The sequence below is a fragment of the Cucumis melo genome, chromosome 1 (assembly GCF_025177605.1).
Source record: "Cucumis melo cultivar AY chromosome 1, USDA_Cmelo_AY_1.0, whole genome shotgun sequence".
NCBI classification, from domain to species: Eukaryota; Viridiplantae; Streptophyta; class Magnoliopsida; order Cucurbitales; family Cucurbitaceae; genus Cucumis; species Cucumis melo.
In genome coordinates, this window is record NC_066857.1 from 17,620,746 (window position 1) to 17,642,972 (window position 22,227).

Genomic DNA, 22,227 nt, shown 5'->3' on the forward strand with positions numbered 1-22,227 from the left:
CAATATTGGTTATGTAATATATACTCTTTCATGGACATTTCTTTTATTTAATGAATCAATAATTTTTTCTTTCATTCTATGATTTAAATTACTGTTTATTTTTAACTTTCACGTGCAACAAATTGTAGAGCAAAAAAGTATTAAATGGTTATGCTATATTGTTAAATAAGTTGTTTTACCGAATAGAATAGACGATTAATTAACATGAATAATCCTTCTAATTAACACCTAACACAAATAAAGCAATTAACTTAAGACCATACTATAGTTTATAAGTTTACAATTTTTTTTGAATAAAAAGTTTTCAATGTTTGTACAATTCTTCTAAGTAACACAAATAAAGCAATTAACTTAACATCATATTACTTGCAAACCAAAGACGTTCTTCTCTTACATAAAAAAAAAAAACAGAAGTTTGAAAATAATATTTATACATATGTTATTTGTTTTTTTGTACCAAATAATATTTACTTAAAAAGTTTGAAAATAAGACGTCCTCTTACATACCAAAGACGTTCTTCTCTTACATATGGAAGTAAGATTGAAACATTTGTACATATGTTATTTGTTTTTTGTACGTAAGTTTTAAATAAAGTTACTAAGTTTAGGCTATTAGTAAGTGCGTAATAAGCTTTAATTAGAGATTTTTCACAATGTATATGGATATTGTACTAATTCACTTAGTACATATTTTTTAGGAAACTTTACATAGTTTGTAATGGATCAACAAACACTCCTTGGCGTCCTAACTGCATTCACGCTGGCCCAACGTCAGATCTTTCTAACGTTGGAGCTACTAATGAACGACAATAGGCGTATCACACATACATCGTTCGATACACGCCATAGAATAAGGCAGCTTGCGTACTTTCGCATGATACACGAGTCAGATCTTGTGTCTCACCAAAGCACGCGAATGGACAGGCGAACTTTCGCAATTCTATGTCATTTACTTCGAACTGTATTTGGTCTTTCGTCCACCAAGATTGTCGACTTTGAGGAAATGGTAGCAATGTTCTTGCACGTCCTTGCCCATGACGTGAAAAACCACGTCATTCAAAGGAAATTTGTACGGTCCAGTGAGACAGTATCGCGACATTTTAACCTTGTACTATTGGCTGTCATCCGACTATACGAGGAGTTGATAAAGAGACTGTTCCGGTGACAAACAACTACAATGATCAACATTGGAAGTGTTTCGAGGTGGGCATGGTACAAGTTTAATGTATTTGAGTTTAATGTATGGGGCACTTATATCGGCGTGTTTATTACAACCTGCAAAATTGCCTTGGCGCGTTAGACGGGACGTACATAAAGGTGAACGTCCCCGCAACAGATCAACCTACATTCAGAACGTGTAAGGGGAAAATTACCATAAACGTACTGGGTGTGTGTGACACGAAAGGGGATTTCATTTATGTCCTCGCCGGTTGGGAAGGATCTGTGGCAGACTCGTGGATTCTACGTGATACCCTTTTATGAGAAAATGAACTACAAGTGCCAAAGGGTATATGTTATTTATAATAAAACGCCGCCGCTTTCTATTTACCTATTCAAAGTGCTTAAACGAATGTTTTAATAACAGTATATTATTATCTATTCGATGCGGGTTATCCAAACGCGGAGGGGTTTCTCGTCTTGTAACAGAGGCCAGCGGTACCATTTGCAAGAGTGGCGTGGTGCTGGAAATGTGCCAACAAATGCAAAGGAGTACTTCAACATGAAGCACTCCTCGGCAAGGAATGTCATTGAGCACGCCTTCGGTGTTCTTAAGGGTCGTTGGGCCATTCTTTGTGAGAAGTCGTACTATCCCCTGCAAGTCCAGTGTCACACTATACTGCATGTTGCTTGCTCCACAATTTGATCAACAGAGAAATGACATATTGCGACGATGTTGACGACGTGGACGAGGGAGACTCCACGTATGCGACGACTACTGCTTCAGAAGATATTCACTACATTGAGACGAAAAACGAGTGGTCTCAGTAGTGCGACGAACTAGCCGAATCGATGTTCACTGATTGGTAGTTGCGTAACGCTTAGATAAGACAATTTTACATTACAAGTCATCGATTGTATGCGAATTTCTATCACCTGTAAAATGTACTGTTGCATATAAAATGTATGCGTGCCTTTTGTTTGTGACTGCTAAATGTGAATTGTGAAATTACTAACGTACTCCATGTATTTTTTGTAATTTGTCATTCTCAGTATATCAACCTCAAACCGTGCTCCGAGACATGTCTGGACGAAGGAGGAGGAGGGCACTCTTGTGGAGTGTTTAATGGAGTTGGTGTCAATGGGGAGATGGAAATCGGATAATGGTACACTCCGGTTAGGTTACTTGGCCCAGTTGGTACGCATGATGGCGGAGAAACTACCTGGATGTCAGGTCCGCGCAACGATTGTAATTGACTATAGAATAAAGACACTGAAGCGGACATTCCAGGCCATCGTCGAAATGCGAGGACCAGCGTGCAGTGGCTTTGGGTGAAACGATGAACAGAAATGTTTCGTTGCGGAGAAAGAATTATTTGATAATTGGGTTAGGGTAAGGAAAATAATATAAACGTCACACAACGTTCGTAATTTTTCTATCAATAGTCATAAGTGATTTTTTTCCCCGTAGTCACATTTTATAGCGAAGGGACTCCTGAACAGACCGTTTTCGTATTATGACGAACTTAGATACGTGTTCGATCGCGATAGGGCGACAGGTCGGTTCACTGAGACATTCATCGACATAGGGTCTAACGAGCTTGACGGGTATGACAGATTTGATATGGCAGATGGAAACGGAAAATTCTCGCCCATGTACAGCTAGGGGATTGACCTGTCGTAGGATGATGTACGCGCATCACAACCTTCTCGCGGTTCAGAGGGTAGGACCAGATCGAGTGGATCTAAGAGTAAGAGGGGAAGTTAGCGAAAGGTGGATGTTGAAGGCATACATCTGACGCTCGACCAAACAAACGAGCAACTCAGGATGACTGCGGAGTGGCCTGCATGCGCCCTTGCCAATGACAACCATGTGTGCACGAAATTCTTCCGTATATTGCGTAAGATGCCGAAACTAACAAGTTTGGATAGGGCACTATTGTAAAGGCATCTTCTGTCTCGTATGGACGACCTTCGGGGTTTCGTGCTCATGTCGAGGATGAGAGGGAGGGATTTTGTAGAGTCCTCTTACGAGACATGACGAGATAGTTTATGTTTGTATCGACTTGGGTTGCTTCTTATTTGCTTACCATTTTTTTTTCTGTATGATATTGACTGCTTTTGCTTTTGCTATTGTAGACAACTATTTTTTCCCTTCATAATGTTTATTTAAAATTAAAGAAAATAGTTACAATTTCACCCAAGCGTTATAACAGGTAATTATATATGTTCAAAATAGATGGACATCGCTATTGCCAATTACAAATAGGAAATAATTAATTTGTCTTCTTAAAAAATTAATTTTAATAAATTTTTCACAATATGTTCAGAAATTATTTCTAAATTGGACAACTGTCTTTACTAATTTAATAACATTTTACATACAATAAATTATTTGCAATAAGACGGGTTCGACGCTTTCGTAAAAAAGTATGCAATAAGATTTTTTTTATCATATTTACAATCTCATTTAAAAAATATTATACTACATAAAAAAAAATTTATTAACCCAACCCATATAACACTTTCCCTAAATAAATTTTATCATAAATTTCACATAAACCTACCCACCTAACCCTTCCCCCAAACACATCTTATCATAAAATCCACATAACTCTTCTCACATAACCCTTCCCCCAAACACATCTTATTCATAACACTATCATAACCCTTCCTCCAAATACCTCTTATCATAAAACTACATTTCTAAACCCTTTTTCCAAACAAGGGTTATGATAAAACTAGGTTTAACATAACATTAGTTTTATCATAACACTAACCCTTTTTAACCAATGACGAAATTGCTCTTTTTGTTTTTTATTTTGGATGTACCATTTTTTTCGTAGAACCACACTAACAAAGACCCCACACTAGGCCTCCGTTCAATAGCAAATTTAAAAAATGATTAAAAGATCAAACTAAATCCAATGAGATTATATTGAAACAAAACTATGCCTAATTTTCATAAATTGAAAACTAACCTTGAATATTTTTTAATAATTGGGCCTCTGAAATGTAGGTTTTGTCAAGAGTTTTGCCAATTTTGTTTTCCCAGAGGGCCACAAGTTGATTGAATGAGAGGACATTTTGAGGAGGCTTAATGTGAAGAATTTTGTTCAAAGCTGTTGGATCATCCACTGCTTTAATGGTGTAGGAAGCAATGTCTTCCTCTTTGTTGAAAATTACTGAAAAATTGACAAAATTGAAACCAAACAGTAAGCTCATTATCTTATCTTAATTATGATGTAGACATTTACCAGAAAACCCATATTTGTGGACAATATTATTGTACTAATAGACAAAACACAAAGCAATTCTAATGAGAAATTAACTATGCCAATAAGTCAACTAGCTAGCTTTCCCTAATAGACTCAACTTTTCCTCATCAAAATGGACATTAATATCTTTTTTGATGTTTTCTTTAATCAGTTCGATAGTGATAGGGATTTGAACTCTTCACCCTTAGATCGAAGACATGCTATTATGAGTCGGAGTGGGTTGAGCTTTGTCATTTAAAAAAATCATATTCGAGCCCGAATCAATTTTGTATAGATGCTAACAGATATGACCTTACCTATTTCATTTTGTACTTGACAACAGGTCATGTCGGATGGATCTCAAATTTATTTTCTTCCAAAATTAGTTGATTTTGATTGTAGAGTGGTGAAGCAATTTTTTGATTTGGTTTGGAAATAGTGAACCGATTCCTAGAGAGAGAAGTTTCTAGCTCTTATTTTTTTTTTGAGTGTGTGAGAAAGGGAATTCTGAGATTTTGAGAGTAAAACAAAGAAAGATTATTGACAAAAAGAATGTAATGATAGAAAACGCTAATCTAACTCCAGTTGGGGATTTGGTTCGGGCGAACTGGCGAATCGGACAAAATTATACAAGTTTGTAAATCCCTAAGGTTATAAAGGGAGCATGAATGAATTGAGACGATTCACATTTGAATGAGGGAGATTCTATAGAATATGAAAGTATGGTTAAAAATGATTTAAAAGAATTTAAAACTACAACCTATATTAACAAAGTGTACCAATAGTTTAATTTTAGGAATTCCATAACTAAACATGCTTAATTTGGAGCAAGTTTAACTATGAATGAAGTAGCCAAGTCAGAATAGATATAGGGGAATGTCAAGGTCATTAGGTGCCAAATCCGAATTCCAAATCCTGAGGTGTTACAAAATCAGTTCGGCCTACCTATTCTATTCAAATTTCCACACTTCTATATGTCATAACTAGCTGAGTACGTAACTTAAGGAAAGCTCTACGACCTTCAATATTCTTTCAATGCTAATTACTGAACCTTTTTATTGCAATAATATTGTAGTACAACAAATGTAGTATAAAAATTTGAACCTTTCAATCTCAAGAGAGAAATAGATATGCTAATTACTGCTAAAATGTTGTACTCACGTTCACTCTTCACTATTAGTTTGGGACTTCTACAAATTTATTCTAATGCATGTCAAAAGATGCGAGTTTAGGCCGTTCACTACTTATAAATTACATAATAATTAACTTAGCTAGATGAGTACTTAATGAGTAACCTAATCCATAACCATAAAACACATGATTTTAGAATGGTTTCATTTCAAAATCTTATATAAAGATATAGATAAAATATCATCATAGCAAAACCATGAATATTTATGTTCAGAGTGGATAATATCATATCATTGTGTGGAGATAGATAGACATCTCCTTGTTCTTTTATCAATTGGTATCAAAGCAATAGCCCAAACCTAGTTGTGTGAGTGAGATCCTCAACAATTTTGATCAAAAGTAATGAGTTTTTGTGGATGAATCTCCAAATTGGACAAAAACTGCTTTGAGTGACAGAAAGTAAGGAATATATCTAGTTCACTAAAAAAGAATAGAATATTTATTTAAGGGAAGGGCACGACCGATGATCAACACCATAGAGTATTCCACAAAAAATAGTAATGGTTGTGCTCTATATGACTTTAAAAGAGTTGCTCTCCTAAAGCGTTGGGAACTTAAGGGGGGTGCTTTGTTCGAGAAAAGAATTAGTAGAATTAAAATCAAAGTTAACGGAAAGAAGTGATTCATGATTATGTAACACCTTTTGGGTGGTTTCAAAAGTAAGACTAAGAGAATTTTATGTACAAAATGAACAATATCATACAATTGTAGAGATATATAATAGTTAGAAGTCTGTACGTTGTTGTAGTTAGAAGTTAGGTTTATTGTTCATGCATTTGTTATAAAATTAAAGTTATTTGAATTTTTTTTTTAGCTCAACAGTAGGATACTAGGCCTATCAATTATTAACCTACCGATTTGATAGTTAATATTTTATGTATTGAACTATAGTCGAGGTAACAAGCTCTTGGTAATACAAAAGATCAGGAAATTAGAGGCACCAAATATAAATAAAAATAGAGAAAAGACTGGGAGAAGAAGAATAGTTACCCTTGGGATTTCCATCCCCTTGAATGACAACCTTGTCTGTAGGTGGAGCAGCGGCCCCATGTTGAGCCAATGTAGGAAGACAAAAGCCATTAAAGTAGTAAGACAATACATAAGTGTAGGGGATCCCTTCAGCTTCCACAGCTCGACGAATCTTAACCTTTGCCTCGAAAATCGATTTAACCTGTCCAATTCCATGTACATTCTCTACATCATACCCGAACTCCGATGGAAAAAATCTCTGCACCAACCACAACGTATAGCAGTCATAAAATGATTGAAATAATTGAAAAGTTAGAATTCGCGTCGGTACGCCCCTTGGTTTTCTTTTTGTTTCTCTTATAAATACTCGTAAAACATAACAACTATTTCTATCTACTAACATGAATTTCAGACTATGTGACTTAGTTTAAAAGTAAAAACAAAGTAGCATTTTTAAAGATAATAAATTAAGTATATAGCAAAATCTATCGGTCTGTTATATTCTATGGCTCATAAGCTTATTGGCCCATAAGCTTATGTAAATTTTGCCATAAATATAATTTTTTAGGTTTAATTTAATTATCGCTTTTATTTGTAATTGTCCATAAAGACAAGAAGTTTTTTCAAAAGTAGAAACAAGTGCGAAAAGATTTACACCGTATAGAACAATTTTGTGAAAAGAAAAAGTCCACAAACCCATAACATGAAAGAACATAAATACCCCACGATTAATTGGTCACACACGCACGAAAAACGATCTTATACAAAATCTAAACGACCTTGTACAAAATCAAAATGATCTATTAGTTATAGTGTGATCTATCTCTATCTATCTGGAATAGACATTTGATCGTTTAGATCTTGGTAAACAATCGTCTAGTGAAAAAAGAAGAAGAAGTAAAAGAAAGAAAAAGGACACAATCATTGATAGTAAAAAAAAGGATAAGGAAAAAAAATCACACACATAAATAAGATGAAAGAGAATGAATAATACGAAGAAGATGAGTAAAATTAAAAAAAAAACAACAAAAACAAATATGAAATTTATGAAACTAGAGTTTTTATTTATTTATTTTTACACGGGCTATAAATATTTTTTTGTTATATATATATATATATATATAAAAGCAAATTAATTAAAAATTTAAACATGATGAATAAAGATTTCTTAACAACCAAAGCTAGCTTACAAAAGCAAAAGATTCTTTGGTTGATTGTAACTAATAAATTTAATGTTTTCTTACTTGGTGCACTGTTGTGCTTAACTTAGTTATATACCTTTCCTCCATTGGGTTAGATTCTTTATCTACATAATGTGTATAAGTTTTATTTATTTGTAGAACTATTGATTGTTATGGATATTCTATTGTATATTTTATTAGGGCTTTTCCAAAAATAGCAAAAAAATTTATGAAAATAACACAACACATATGTTACTACATTTTCTAAATTGTAAAAGTAGCAAATTTAAAAGTGGATAACTGTAACGTTCCAAAAAATATTTGAGGTTTGTTCTCAACACAGTTGCTTTTGTTATTGGAAATTTAATTTATTGGGTGATAAGTTATTTAAATTTGAAAAGGAAAAGAAAGAGGGGGAATAATTAACATAATATAATATAAAATAACATAACATAATATGAATTATATTATATTATTATTAGGGGTCTTTTCAAAAATGTAAAAAGCGGCAAAATATTTACACTCTATAAACAATTCCAAAAACGGAAAAGGTCTAGAGGCCTACCGTGTAAAATACCAAAAATGCCTCATCAACTACGCTGTCAATAACACGCGCGTAATATATTTGCGATCGTTTAGATATGGTTCAATATATACGCGATCGTTTAGATATGGTTCAATGTATACGCGATCGTTTAGATATGGCTATAATTTATACGCAATTGTTTAGATATAGTTACCACGCGATCGTTTAGATATAACTATAATTTATACGCAATTGTTTAGATATGGTTACAATGCGATCGTTTAGATATGGCTACAATTTATACGTGATCGTTTACATATGACTACAATTTATCTTTTTAATTCTAACGTTTAATTTTGTTACACGATCATTTAGATTTGGGATTTGGGGACCCAAATCTAAATGGTTTTTTTTTTTTTAAATTTGGTACACAATTTTTTTAATTCTTTTGGTACACGATCGTTTACTTTTTTTACACGATCGTTTACATTTGGCTACCCCAATCCAAATGATTCTTTTTTCAAGAAAAATTCGAGATTTTTTATAAACGATTTTTTATTTTTTTTACACGATCGTTCACTTTTTTAAACGATCGTTTACATTTGGCTACTCCAATATAAATGATTTTTTTTCAAGATTTTTTATACACAATCTTTTATTTTTTTACACGATTGTTTACATTTGGCTACTCCAATCTAAATGATTTTTTTTCAAGATTCTTTATATACGATCTTTTAAATTTTGTTATTTTGTTGTACACAGTCTTATACACAATCGTTTAGATTTTGTTACCCAAATGTAAACGTGGAAAAAAAAAAAGAAAAGAAGAAAGACGATGGAAAGAAATCGCAACAAAGAAAAGAAGAGGAAAATTAGAAAGACGATGGAAAGAAATCGAAGCGAAAAAAAGCAAAGAGGAAAAGAAGAAAAACGATGGAAAAATTAAACGGTATAAATAAAGAATTAAAAACTAAGAAAGATTATGGAAATAAATCGCAGAAAAGAAAAAGAGAAAAGAAGAAAGACGAAATCGTAAGGGAAGACCGGGAAGACGAAATAACAGGAAAAAGACGAATCTCGAGAAAGAAAAGAAAGATGGAAGGACAAACCTGGAATATTTAAAAAATGGCCAACTTTATGGGCTTTGTTACACAGGACGTAAATAGTTTACAGTTTTGTTACATTTATGTAAGTTTCCCCTTATTATTATTATATTATTATTTTTATTATTTATTTTCTTTTAAAAAAACCTAAATTTTTTTATCCCATCTTCTTCTTCCTCCAGCTGCGCAACCCCCCCGAGTTCAACTTCTTCTTCTGCTTCACTGTGCGTACCTGCTGCCACACTCCAATCTTCTCCTTCTTCTTCGTTCTTGTATCGCCGCCACGAGCTCAACCCTCTGTTCGCTGCATTGAAGCCAAGCCGCACGCCGCCGCCGCCGCGTTCAACTATCGTTAGCGTAGAGTCGAGTCATATGCCGCCGTCGGGTCGTTGTTAAGTAGCCGCTAGTCGTCGTGGTTGTCCGATATGCACCGTCGCTCCTTCTTCATGTGTCGTCCGCGAAGCCCAGCCACCGCCGTCCGTCTTTTCGACTGCAAAAGTAGGCGCGGCCTTCGTCCACGCATACAATCCGCCACTGTCATCGAGCTTCAGGACTCACTGCCTTTTTCTCGACACTTGTTTCAGTTCGGGCATCGAGTTTCACTTATTGTAAGTCTTGTGGTAAGGTTAAATCGTGGGTTAATTGATTGTATTGCTTCGTAACTATATCGAGTTTCATTAGTCGGACTAATTGATTGGTTTTTTGATTCTTAAAGGCGTCGTTGGGTTATAGCGCACGGGTACCTTAGGCTCCATCTTCTTTGGTTGAGGCTCAATTCTCCTGTATTTTGGTATGTTTGTGACATTTACGTTTAGGTGAATTGGACGAAGAACTTTATTGGTCAGAGTGTTTAATTTCTTATGTTATGTTTAGGTTGGTTCGTTGGACCCTAGTTGATTAAGGAACGTAGCTAAATCTCGAGGTAAGAGTTCCTACTACTGGACTCAAATTTGAGGCTTAAGCGTAATACATCATGCGAAAGTATATTTTAGAAGTTGCATTAAATTGATGTATGTGTGCTCACATAAAAGTAGTATTGATACATTCTTGACTGGTTTTGAACGATGTAATTGCTAAGTTTAGTTTGATATAAATTGACGGGTCGTGCTGTTGGCTTATTGATGATGAGGGATTGATTTTTATTCATGACTTGGGTTATCGTTGGTTTGTGCTGTCATTGGTTGGTGTTATCTGGGTGTTCTGTGTAATCTAGGCATACTGTTGAGCTGTGTTGTTCTTGGACTTGAATGGAGTAAACTCTATTCTGAATCTGGGAGTGGAAGCATGGTAAGATTCAAGTCTTTTTAAGTTTTTATTCTTTATAATAATTCTTAATTTATTCCTTGTTTCAAATTACATTATGGTGTCTCTCTTACCTTGAGCTTCTTCTCAATTTAAAAGGATTAGTTCTCAGCATTCATGATAAAGGCGTGGTTAACCTTCATGATAAAGAATAATCTGTTTAAATCTCTGATGAAACCCATGTTCAAGATCGATACATTGAAGAATTTAATTTAAGTCAAGAAATAAATTATTATTATTATAAAAGAATTAACACTTAATAGATTTTAATACTACTTTCCTAAAATACCTAAATTCTTCTTTCTCCCTTATGCTTTCTAAACTTCTCTCTAAGCTCTTTCCCTACTCGCTTACGATAGTTGATACAACTTCTTTTTATGCAATTTCCTCAAAAGCTCAAAGATCAAATGATGATCTGTCAAAAGCAATTGCTCATCACAATTAAGTTGAATCCCATCTTGCTAAAGTAGAAGACCGCGTAAAAAACTAGTCTATCCCAAAGATAGATCCAAACCAGGTATACAAGATAAATACTTTCAAATTCTCCCAGCAAGATGTCATCGTCATCACAGAGGAGAACGTTGCAATGAAAGATGAATTCACTGCAATAAATCAACTACCTAAAGAAACTCTTTTTATAGTCAAAGAAAAGTTCAAATACCTCAACATCGGATGTGTTCAAGTGGCCTTAAAGCCTCTCTTTAGAGAAGGATTAGATGTTCCTATCTACCTTGCTCTAAGCGACAAAAAGCATCTCAGGTTTACTCCCTCTCTTTTAGGGATTGTTCAATCAAACTTGGAACAAGGTCAGTTTACTTCAATTGGAGACTAGGACTCATTGTCTCTCTCCAAGACAAAAACATCATGGATACTCTAAGTTTTGATGTTTACTCTCAAGGACTTGAACTAAAAGACAGATCGCTTCCAATTGCAGTGTCCTATCGCATCTACTTCAAATTAATGCATACAAATCTTTCTCTCAAAGCTCTAGGTGTTCCTCCAAAAGGTTACACCATGCTCATGGAAGTCAATATTGAAAAATCATCCATGACTATTCCAAAAACACTTCGATGGGAAGAAATCACTCATAATTCCATTTGGAAACTACAAGAAGTAACAGCCCCTGCCAAAAGAATTAGTACAGAGGCATCAATCATCGATTTTCCAGATGGAAATGTCGAAATTCAATTTAATTCTGAAGCAAGATATCCCAAAATTAGGGAAATCATGAGTAGCCATCCTAGCATGTCTTCGAATGCCAGAACTGTAAACTCTTTTCCTGAATCTTTTAGGAGATTTGAATCAATGAGAGCAGCAGTGGAATTCACTCATCCAGTCCCCAACATTCAATATGAAAAGGAAGAAGGATCGCTTTCTCCTACCCAATCTGATATGGAAACGAGAACTGAGCCAATCTACAACCAACTTAATGTCATTTCCAGCAAAGATGATAATGCACGTTATGAGGAAATGTACAGCAAATACATAGATATATGAATTGCTGCACCAAAAGAGAAGAGGAAGCCTATTCTCTGTTAAAAGGACTTCATCACGGGAATGAAGCAGAAAGAGCAAGCTAGGAACGAAGCTCTTGTCAAAACCCTCCAAGCCAAAGCCAAGTTACGATGATAAGAAAATCAGTCGTTTGGACCACGACAAAAGGAAAAGAAATAGCTTCCACCTATCAGTAAGGAAGAGGCTTATTTCCCTCATCTTGTCATTCCAGCCATTAAAATGGTTTCTTCTCCCTATAAAACCATAGATGAAGGAAAGGTCCTAAAAGTTGGAGTTCGCGAAATTAAGAATATCCAACATCAAGTCAACTACACAAACAAGGTTCTTTCTACAGTATCCAAAGCAGTAGAAAAAGTAAAGAATCTGGGTCTTCCCATAAACATCAAGAAACTTGAGATTCCCCAAGCTGATCCCAATCAACCGATATTTCAACTTAACAGTTTTGATGTTGGTAAACTCAAAGATGATCCTTCAGATATCTTGTTTAAAATCAACAAGCGACTCGCCTCTTTTTCTATCAACAAAGACTCAAAAGTCAATACGACGTCAATAAAGAAAGATAAAGTTTAAACAAGGTTGGAAACCCAAAAGGAATTAATATGATAAAAAGGGACTTTTTTCATCAAGCTTCTACATCAAAGATTCTTCTAGTAGCTCAATGGGTACATATGAAGAACCACTATTCTCAACCTTCACCTCCTGATTTAGGATGGGATGACCTACACCATGAGAGGCACTCTTATGATGGAACATCTCTAATCACTTGTCATATAAATGGATATTCCAAAGCAAAAATGATGAACACATTTCAAAAAATGTTGTTAGCAGCCTCAGCCTATAGCACCAAGAAAACAACTCTTGCAATAGCCCAGATTATCATTTCAGGTTTCATTGGAAATCTAAGAAGTTAGTGGCACAACTAACTAATAGAGTAGGAAATATACCGAATCTTAATTGCTACGAAAATAGTTGTCAAGCAAGAAGGAGCGTCTGCATCTAGACAAGAAGAAGAGCTCGATATGGTCAATCAGCTGGTCTACACAACGACTAAGTATTTCATTGGTAGCACTCAGATTCATTTCAATCTTGCGACAGGGTCTCTCTTAGGGTTAAGGTGTCAGAAGATGAGCCGATACAAATGGTATAAAGATACTTTTATGGCACGACTTCCGTACTACATCGCTAAAAACTTTTATCAAACAGTGGCAACAAATTTAGTAACCAAACAAATCGACTGGTTTGAATTAACCTTTGGAGACATTTTTGCCACATTGTAAGCAATATGCGTTGATCTTTGTATAGAAAATAACCATACTACAAAGGTTATGAAAGACTCTGATTACCGAAAGGAATTAGGGACCTTCTGCAAACAGTATGGTCTTGACAAGAGGCCTAAGGATGATAGGAAGCAAAGGAGAAAGTCTACCTCCAAAAGGCTTTTTAGCAAAAGCAAGTCTAAAGATCCAGAATTTCCTTGAAGAAAGAGGAAATACTACAACAAGAACAAAAGTAAAAATAAGTATTCTTCCAAAACCAACGCCACTTGTTACAAAGGCAACTGCAAATGTCATTATTCAAATCGTTGCCCCCTGAAAGACAAAATCAATCCTTTAACTCTGGATGAAGAGACTCGAAAATCTCTTCTTTATGCCATTAGGTCTGAAGATGATGACTTTTTCCAATGAAGAATGCATCGATATCCTTAAGCCACCATCCTATAATTGTCGTAACTACACCCACGCATGGTATCTGGTATTCTGGCTTCAAGATTACAACCAGTTTGTGACGTTTTGTAAGCAAACTTAAAAAATGCACTTTCCAAACTAGTTTCAAAACTAGTGGATGTACTTTGGACTTTTTGAAGAAATTTTTTCAGTCGAAGTTCAACATTCATACCATATTTTCCGATAAAGTATCTACTCGTCTCCTCTTTCTAAGACATTTAGAAAGAGGAGACATCTTTTCCACGTTTAGTTCAACATTCATACCAACTTTTCCACGCTTTGTACTTCTAAATACTGTGGATCGTCTGCTGAAATTTTCAGCTAGGATCCTCAACATATTTCAAGGCCTTGAGCAAAGCTCTATGAATCAAGCGATGGAAAAAGTTCGATTATTCTTACCTAAAAGTTAATAAGATGAAAGATTGGTTTAAAGCCAATCTTCATCTTCAAGACATGGCTTGTCAAGAAGATGAAGCATTCCTCCTCACCAAGAATGCCGTCATGTGGTCCCTTACCGGAACAGAATCACAAGAAGAATTCAACTCCATTGTCAATACAGTTGCTATTCAGATTTCTGACCCAGATGACCCGCAGGCAGAAGAAACAAGTTCTCCTGTCTCAGCCAAAAACGTCATAGAAGAAGAAGACGAAGATGACTTCGATCCATATGTGGATTACGACATCAATGACCATTTTTAGTTTTGCAGCCTATGCGAAGACTCAAAAATCAAAAATTCAAATGTTTAATTAATTTTCTTTTTGTAAAATTCACGTAAATTACTTTTATTTTCTAATTTATTTACGATAAGATCATTGTATTCCAATCTTATTCTTGCTTTCTTCAGTCTGCTATTTTTGTTCTGTAATATGAAGATCTTTTCAGTCGAAGAATCCATGACGAAGATGTCAAGCTTTTGAAAGTCGACTAACCATCCATGAGGTAGCGCGGTTAGCGTAGTGATTGGCTTCGATAGAGTGGATTTCAATATCTCATAGACATAACTGAATTCCAAAAAATGGAGTTCCTTAGACAGTTTAGGCAGGAGGCCGTAAGTAAGACCCAAAATGGAGCTGTTTAATTCTTTGAAGCTCTGTAATGCCTATACAATGATATATTTGGGAATCCTCAATCCATGTCATTCAAAAGAAACAAGTGACGTCACTATCTTCCATTTAAAAGGTTAGACTACTCAAAACAAGTGCTCTAGCATACATATCCTTTCAACTTTATTTTTGCTTTACTTTACTTTTTACTTTTGCTTTATTTGAAGATAAGATCAAATAGGGGTCCTATCCCACATATCTTATCGTAATCTTTATTTTCAAACAAATATAAGATCCTTCGAGAAAAGGTTCCAGTCAGGGGCCCTGTCTTGTCGACCATCTTTTTAAATCTTATCTCTTTCATTTTTGTATCAAATTATGTTGAAACAAGTGTGAAGACAATAGGAAAAATTAATAATTGCTACATAGTGCAATTATTGATTTCTCTCTATAAATAGCACTTGGTTTCGACCTTAAATGGTACTAGAGCCACAACAACTCACTTTCTCTCTTCTTTTCTCTTCTCCCTAATAGAGTAAACTCCACTATGATAGCAATTATTAATTTTTTCTTATTTTCTTGAAACTTTGAACATAATTTGATACAATAGTTGAAGAGATAAGATTTAAAAAGATGGTCGACAAGACAAGGACCCTGACTGGAATCTTTTCTCAGAGGATCTTATCTTTGTTTGAAAATAAAGATTACGATAAGATATGTGGGACAAGACCCCCACTTGATCTTATCTTCAAATAAAGCAAAAGTAAAAAGTAAAGAAAAAATAAAGTTGAAAGGATATGTATGCGAGAGCACTTGTTCTGAGTAGTCTGATCTTTTAAATTGAAGATAATGACGTCACCTGACTACTTTTGAATGGGATGGATTAAGGATTCTCAAATATATCATCGTATAGGCATTACAGAGCTTCAAAGAATAAAATCGCTCCGTCTTGGGTCTTACTTGCGGCCTCTTGCCTAAACTGCCCAAGGAAGTCCATTTTTCGAAATTCAGTTCTACCTATGAGATATTGAAATCCACTCTATTGGAGCCAATCCCTATGCTAACCGCGCTGCCACTTTGGTGGTTAGTCCACTTTCAAAAGCTTGCCATCTCCATCACGGATTCTTCGATTGAAAAGACCTTCATATTAAAGAACAAAACTGGCAGACTGAAGAAAGTGAGGATAAGATCGAAACACAATGATCTTATCGTAAATAAATTAGAAAATAAAAGTAATTTACATGAGTTTACAAAATGAAAATTAATTAAACATTTGAAGAAAATTAAATTAAACACTTGAAGTTTTTGATTTTCGAGACTTCACATAGGCTGAGTATCTAAAAATGGGTCATTGATGTCGTAATCCGCATATGGATCGAAGTTGTCTTTATCTTCTTCTTCTATAACGTTGTTGACTCAGATAGGAGAACTTGCTTCTTCTTGTGAGTCGTCTAAGTCAAAAATCTGAACAATGACTGTATTGACGATGAAGTTGAATTCTTCTTGTGATCCTGTCCGGCAAGGGACGACATTACGACATTCTTGGTGAGGAGGAATGCTTCGTCTTCTTGGCGAGCCATGTCTTGAAGATGAACATTGGTTTTAAACCAATCTTTCATCTTATTAACTTCTAGGTGAGAATAATCGAACTTTTCCCACCACTTGATTTATAGAGCTTTGCTTAGGGCTTTAAAATTACCTGAGGGTTCTAGCTGAAAATTCCAATAAAAGATCCACGGTATTTGGAAGTACAAAGCATATCTAAACGTCTTAGAAAGAGGTGACGAGAAGATACTTTATTGGAAAAGATGGTATGAACGTTAAACTTCGACTGGAAAAATTTCTTCAGAAAGTCCAAAGTACATCCACCAGTTTTTAAACCAGTTTGGAAAGTGCATTTTGTAAGCTTGCTTACAAAACGTAACAAACCAAGAATGGTTGTAAGCATGAAGCCAGAATACCATATACCATGCCTTGGTGTAGTCATGGTAATTGTAGGGTGGTGGCTTGAAAGGACGAGATAATTTCTTTCCCACGAACATCCCTTGTTTCTAATAAGATGGTGTGAGGACTCAAAAAATTCTTAGCTTTGAATAAACGATTTTTCAGGGATCGTTTTTATCTTAGATATGAGTTATCTCGATAGATTTGGAAATGATTAAGATAAATTCATAAAAGGTTCTTGTTTTTAGAGATCCTCTGGTAAGAAGTTGAAACCATGAGGAAAGATTTGGTTACAGACTTCTTGGACAGAAGGTTCGTCAAATTCTGTTTCGATGGTTAAATCCACCATTGTTGTTTTAGTGAAATAACCATGAATAGGAGGTCTAGGTTGAAAAACTTTTGGCCTGACAACTTGAGAGAATGAGGTAGGGTTCCTCGGTATTGGAGATCTCGAGGATGAAGCGGCTGTAGAAGCAACATGCTCGTTTAGTGTTGTAGCGCTAGAAGAGCGTAACAACATTGTTAAAGGAAAAGGAGGAAGGCTAGAAGGGCTTGATTGCATTGACAAAGCTGTTTAAGCTGAACCTTGTCAACGTCCGGATACTTGTTCAAATTGTAGATCTATGGCGTAGTTATCTGCACTCGTTGGTGAAGGGGCATATGATTGAATTAAGGATTGTTTATCCTTAGAAGGAGTAGTTCCGGAAGAGAAAGCTACTGGTTGAGGAGAAATAATTTGCTGACTATTTCTCACCGATGGAGGCCGCTGAGTTAGTTGCTGTTATCGACCTGGCGGTGGTTCCATCAAGGAGATTTGTAAGAAGATTCAGAGCTAAGGGTGTTTCTTTGAAGAGATTCTCTCTTGAGAGATGATGAGCAAGGAAATTCTCACTGCCTTTTATAGGCTCAACTTTGAAGTCAAAGCAAGATAAAATGGCTTGCCATTTGACGAATATTTGCTTTGAGACAAGATTTTTGATATATTTTCAAAGATATATTTGCTAGCCTTTGAATCTGTTCTGATAACAAAATCTTTGTTTATAAGATCTCCTTGGAACTTTTGAACACTTAGTACTATTACAAGCACTTCCTTTTTTACAGTAGAATAGTTCTTTATAGCACTATTCCAGATGCCAGAATGATAACGAACAACCAAAATTTTCCGTTAATCTCATGTTTTTGGACACTGCCCTTATTTTCGAGTCCTCACACCATCTTATTGACAACAAGGGATGTTCGTGGAAAAGAAATTCTCTCATCCTTTCAAGCCACAATTCTACAATTACCGTGACTACACCAAGACATGGTATATGGTATTCTGGCTTCAAGCTTACAAACATTCTTGGTTTGTTACGTTTTGTAAGAAAGCTTACAAAATGAACTTTCCAAACTGGTGGATTACTTTGGACTTTCTGAAGAAATTTTTTCAGTCGAAGTTCAACGTTCATAACATCTTTTCCAACAAAGTATCTACTCGTCTCCTCTTTCTAAGATGTTTAGATATGCTTTATACTTCCAAATGTCGTGGATCTTCTGCTGGAATTTTCAGCTAGGACCCTCAGGTAATTTCAAAGCCCTAAGCAAAGCTCTACGAATTAAGTGGTGGGAAAAATTCAATTATTCTCACCTAGAAGTTAATAAGATGAATGATTGGTTTAAAGCTAATGTTCATCGTCAAGACATGACTCGTCAAGAAGACAAAGCATTCCTCCTCACCAAGAATGTCGTCATGTCGTCCCTTGCTGGAACAGGATCACAAGAAGAATTCAACTCCGCTGTCAATACAGTCGTTGTTCAGATTTATGACCCAGACGACTTGAAGGCAGAAGCAAGTTCTCTTGTCTCAGTCAACAACGTCATAGAAGAAGAAGACGAAGACGACTTCAATCCATATGTGGATTATGACATCAATGACCCATTTTCAAATTCGCAACCTATATTAAAAATTCATTTGACTCATATATTAAAAATAAATAGTATAACCTTTAAGTCTACTTTTGCTTGCGTCCTTCTTTCACAATTCAACCAAACCAATACTATTGTTTTGCTCTACTCCTCACTTTGAAAAAACACATTACAAATAGTTTGTGACAAGAGCAAAAAGTTCTTTTTCTTCCTGAACTTGAATGTGAAATTTGAGACATCTCTATCCATCCAAACTTGAAATTAATTCGAGATTTAAGTTATAGGATATATTTAGTTTAATTTTGAAAACAAGTCAATTTTAAAAAACAAACCATTTGACACACTCATTCACAATAATTATTAATCTATTTTCAATTTTTTTCGTCTATTGAAATAAATACTTTTCATTATTCAAAATAAACTTCAAAATTTATCCAAAAAAAATATTTTAAAAGATTATTAAACACTCTAATGGTTTTTTATTTTTCAAAATTACTTATTTTGGAAAACAAACATTAAAAATTTAAATCATACATACTCATAAACTCTTTCTATGAATTTTTATTAAGAACATTTTTTTTCAAAGTAAATGTTAACAGTACCTTGATATTGCCAGCTTCTTTAATGGCGGAAATAAGCTTATCTTGATCGCTTAACTGATTAAGACCGACCGCTGAAATCACCACATCCACTTCCTTCATCGCTTTCACCAAACTCTCATGCTCAAACAGATCCCCCTGCAGCCAATCCAATCCCAATAATATTATCAATTTCTTTCACCACAGTACTTCTAGCAACAGAGATTATCCAAATAAAACACGAAATCGAAACGAAGAAAACTTCAAATAGCGAAACTAGTTTGATGAAATTTACAGGAAAAACTGGAAAAAACAATAGTCTAACTGAAAAACAGTAAAAGTTGAGGGAGAGGGAAATTGGTGAAAAGGATTGAGAAATTACAGTGACGATAGTGACTCCAATGCTCTTGAAGCTCTGGATGATCTGAGATTTGGCTGGATCGGAGAGAGAAGAATCTCGGACGAGAGCGAAGGTCGGATGGCCGGCCTTGGCGCTGGCCTCGACGATGAATTTACCGATGTAGCCAGTGCTTCCGACGACTAGGACTCTGCTTTTGGCGGCCATTGGAAGAAGATTTCCGGGGAGGAATAGATCGGGAAAACGATGGGTAGAGGCGAGTCGAGATTTTTGGGGGAGAATGTTGAAGAGAAGGGGGAAAGAGAGTAGTGCAAATGGAAAAAAATGGGAATGAGATGATTGTAGGATTAAATCATATAATTAAGTTCGGTTCTACTAACCATGCACCAATAGTTGAGGAGGTTTAAACACATCTTTATCTTTATCTACACCTGTTCATTTATATTTCTCACTTTTATTATTCACCTCAACTCTACTATTACTGTACTTTCTTTTATTAAAAATATATATATATATATATATATATATATATATATATATCATTTTTGCAATCATTTTATAAATTCGTGTATGTGATATTGTTTTTTTGTTAAGTTTTACAAATATAATAATGTAGTGAAGTTTAATTGTCATAGATTATGATATTCTATTATATTTGTAAATATTTGGTTCATTATATTTTGTTATATTTGAAAAAAAATTCATCTCAAAATGTTATTGTATTATAATAACCTTATTAATGGTGATGTTATATGGTTAGTACAAAAGCCATTTAAGGGCCTAACATTCTTTACTCACAAACCTCACCCCAACATACAGGAGACCTATAAGACCTACCATACAGAGCTTTAAACGGTGTCATGCTAATGGTAGTCTGATAGCTGTTATTATAGACGAACTCCATCTCGTGCAAATGAGAGTCCCAACTCCCTGAAAACTCTAGCATACAAGCTTGTAACATATCCTCCAAGATGGGATAATAAGATGAATTGACAAATGCTCTTATTAGACAAGATTATTTGATATAACTACAATTGATTTTGCACACTTTTTGTCATCTGATATTATTTAGGACCAAAGTTTTAACATTGAGATTTTTTCTGTTTTGAATGGAATTGTTGGTTTCCAGTCTCTGGAGCTTTGGACGTGATAGAAAACTAGACAAGAACACTAAAAGATCATGAGAAGTTGGTAACAACCTTGGTTGCATTAAATGCTAATGGTTTAGTTGCTTAAGCAAGTCACAATGACTTGTCAAGATCTGATAGTAACGAAATCGATCGATGAGCTCTCTTCTCATGCTAAAATATTATCATAACATTGTCTGTTTGATAACCATAAATCTCAGTCATTTTTTTTTCATTAGCTAAACCAAACTAATGGTAGTGTCCTTTCTTTCAGTATACTGTAAAAAGTATAGCAAAAAGCTAATGGAAAACAAATCACTAGAAGGCTTATGCCCATGGCTGATGATTCTTAACCATATAACTCTTTTTGTTGTGTAAGCTTTTGAAAAGGTCAACACAAATCTCTTGCAAATTAAGATGTTCATTGTCATACTTACATCTGACAATAACACAAAAATTAGAAGTGATTTAAATTTTTAATTAGACCTCTTGACATTAATATTATATAGTTTTAATTGTAGGTGTACAATGTCTATTTTAAACTGACATTATTGGGGATCTTTAATGTCCGTTGTAAACCAACATTGAAGCCCAATTAACATGAAAGAGCTTTAATAACACCATCATAGATATCGGTTGTCAACCGACATTAAAGGTCTTTATTGTCAGTTTTAAATTGACATTAAAGCCTAGTTTTGTACAAGTGAATATACGATGATGAACATTTCCTAACATAACCCAAGACAAATAATGTCAATTTTTAAGTATTTGACGCCATAAAAAAATGAACAATGATGCAACAATAAAATAAAAATAAATTTGTAAAAATAGACTCAGAATTAGTAATTGCAAACAACAATTTAAATGGACATTAAAGCCTAACCGACATTAGAGCCCAACCAAGATTAGAGGCCTTTAATAACACTATCATAAATGTCAATTGCCAACCAACATCGTACCTCTTTAATGTTGGTTTTAAATCGGCACTAAAGCCCAATTTTGCACTAGTGAACTAACATTTTCAATTTTATTTGTTTCAACACAACACTAACTAATTTGTATTTTGCTGAAAATCATAGAGATGAATATGTTGCTTCAACTTGAGACTCGATTTAGGTAAATTTTAGCTCACTTAATAACAAAATCTCCACCTTGTGCTAAAATTAACTCAATACCTTGGTTTTATTTTGCAGATCTACATTTCAACTAGATGGTTTACTAATCTTAGTAGACCTAAACAGTACTCAAGATGGATCGTGGCATTGCTTTAGTCAAGAAATCAGATACATTCTCTTCCATCTTTATCTTCTCTATTTTAATTTCACCTTTCTCCATCTCATTTATG

At 34.7% G+C, this 22,227-nt stretch overlaps 1 protein-coding gene across 1 annotated transcript in view; it reads right to left on the reverse strand.

Annotated features, from left to right (window-relative positions):
• The window catches only part of LOC103490365 (phenylcoumaran benzylic ether reductase Pyrc5-like), a 31,480-nt gene extending 11,314 nt beyond the window's left edge, over nucleotides 1-20,166 (reverse strand). Inside the window, exons 1-4 of the mRNA XM_008449859.3 lie at nucleotides 19,780-20,166; nucleotides 19,422-19,556; nucleotides 6,597-6,834; nucleotides 4,140-4,343 (exon numbers count right to left, since the gene is read on the reverse strand). Of these exons, the coding sequence (XP_008448081.1) occupies nucleotides 4,140-4,343; nucleotides 6,597-6,834; nucleotides 19,422-19,556; nucleotides 19,780-19,962 (760 nt within the window). The 5' untranslated portion in view covers nucleotides 19,963-20,166. The remainder of the gene's footprint in view (nucleotides 1-4,139; nucleotides 4,344-6,596; nucleotides 6,835-19,421; nucleotides 19,557-19,779) is intronic.
• Nucleotides 20,167-22,227: the final 2,061 nt, after the last annotated feature.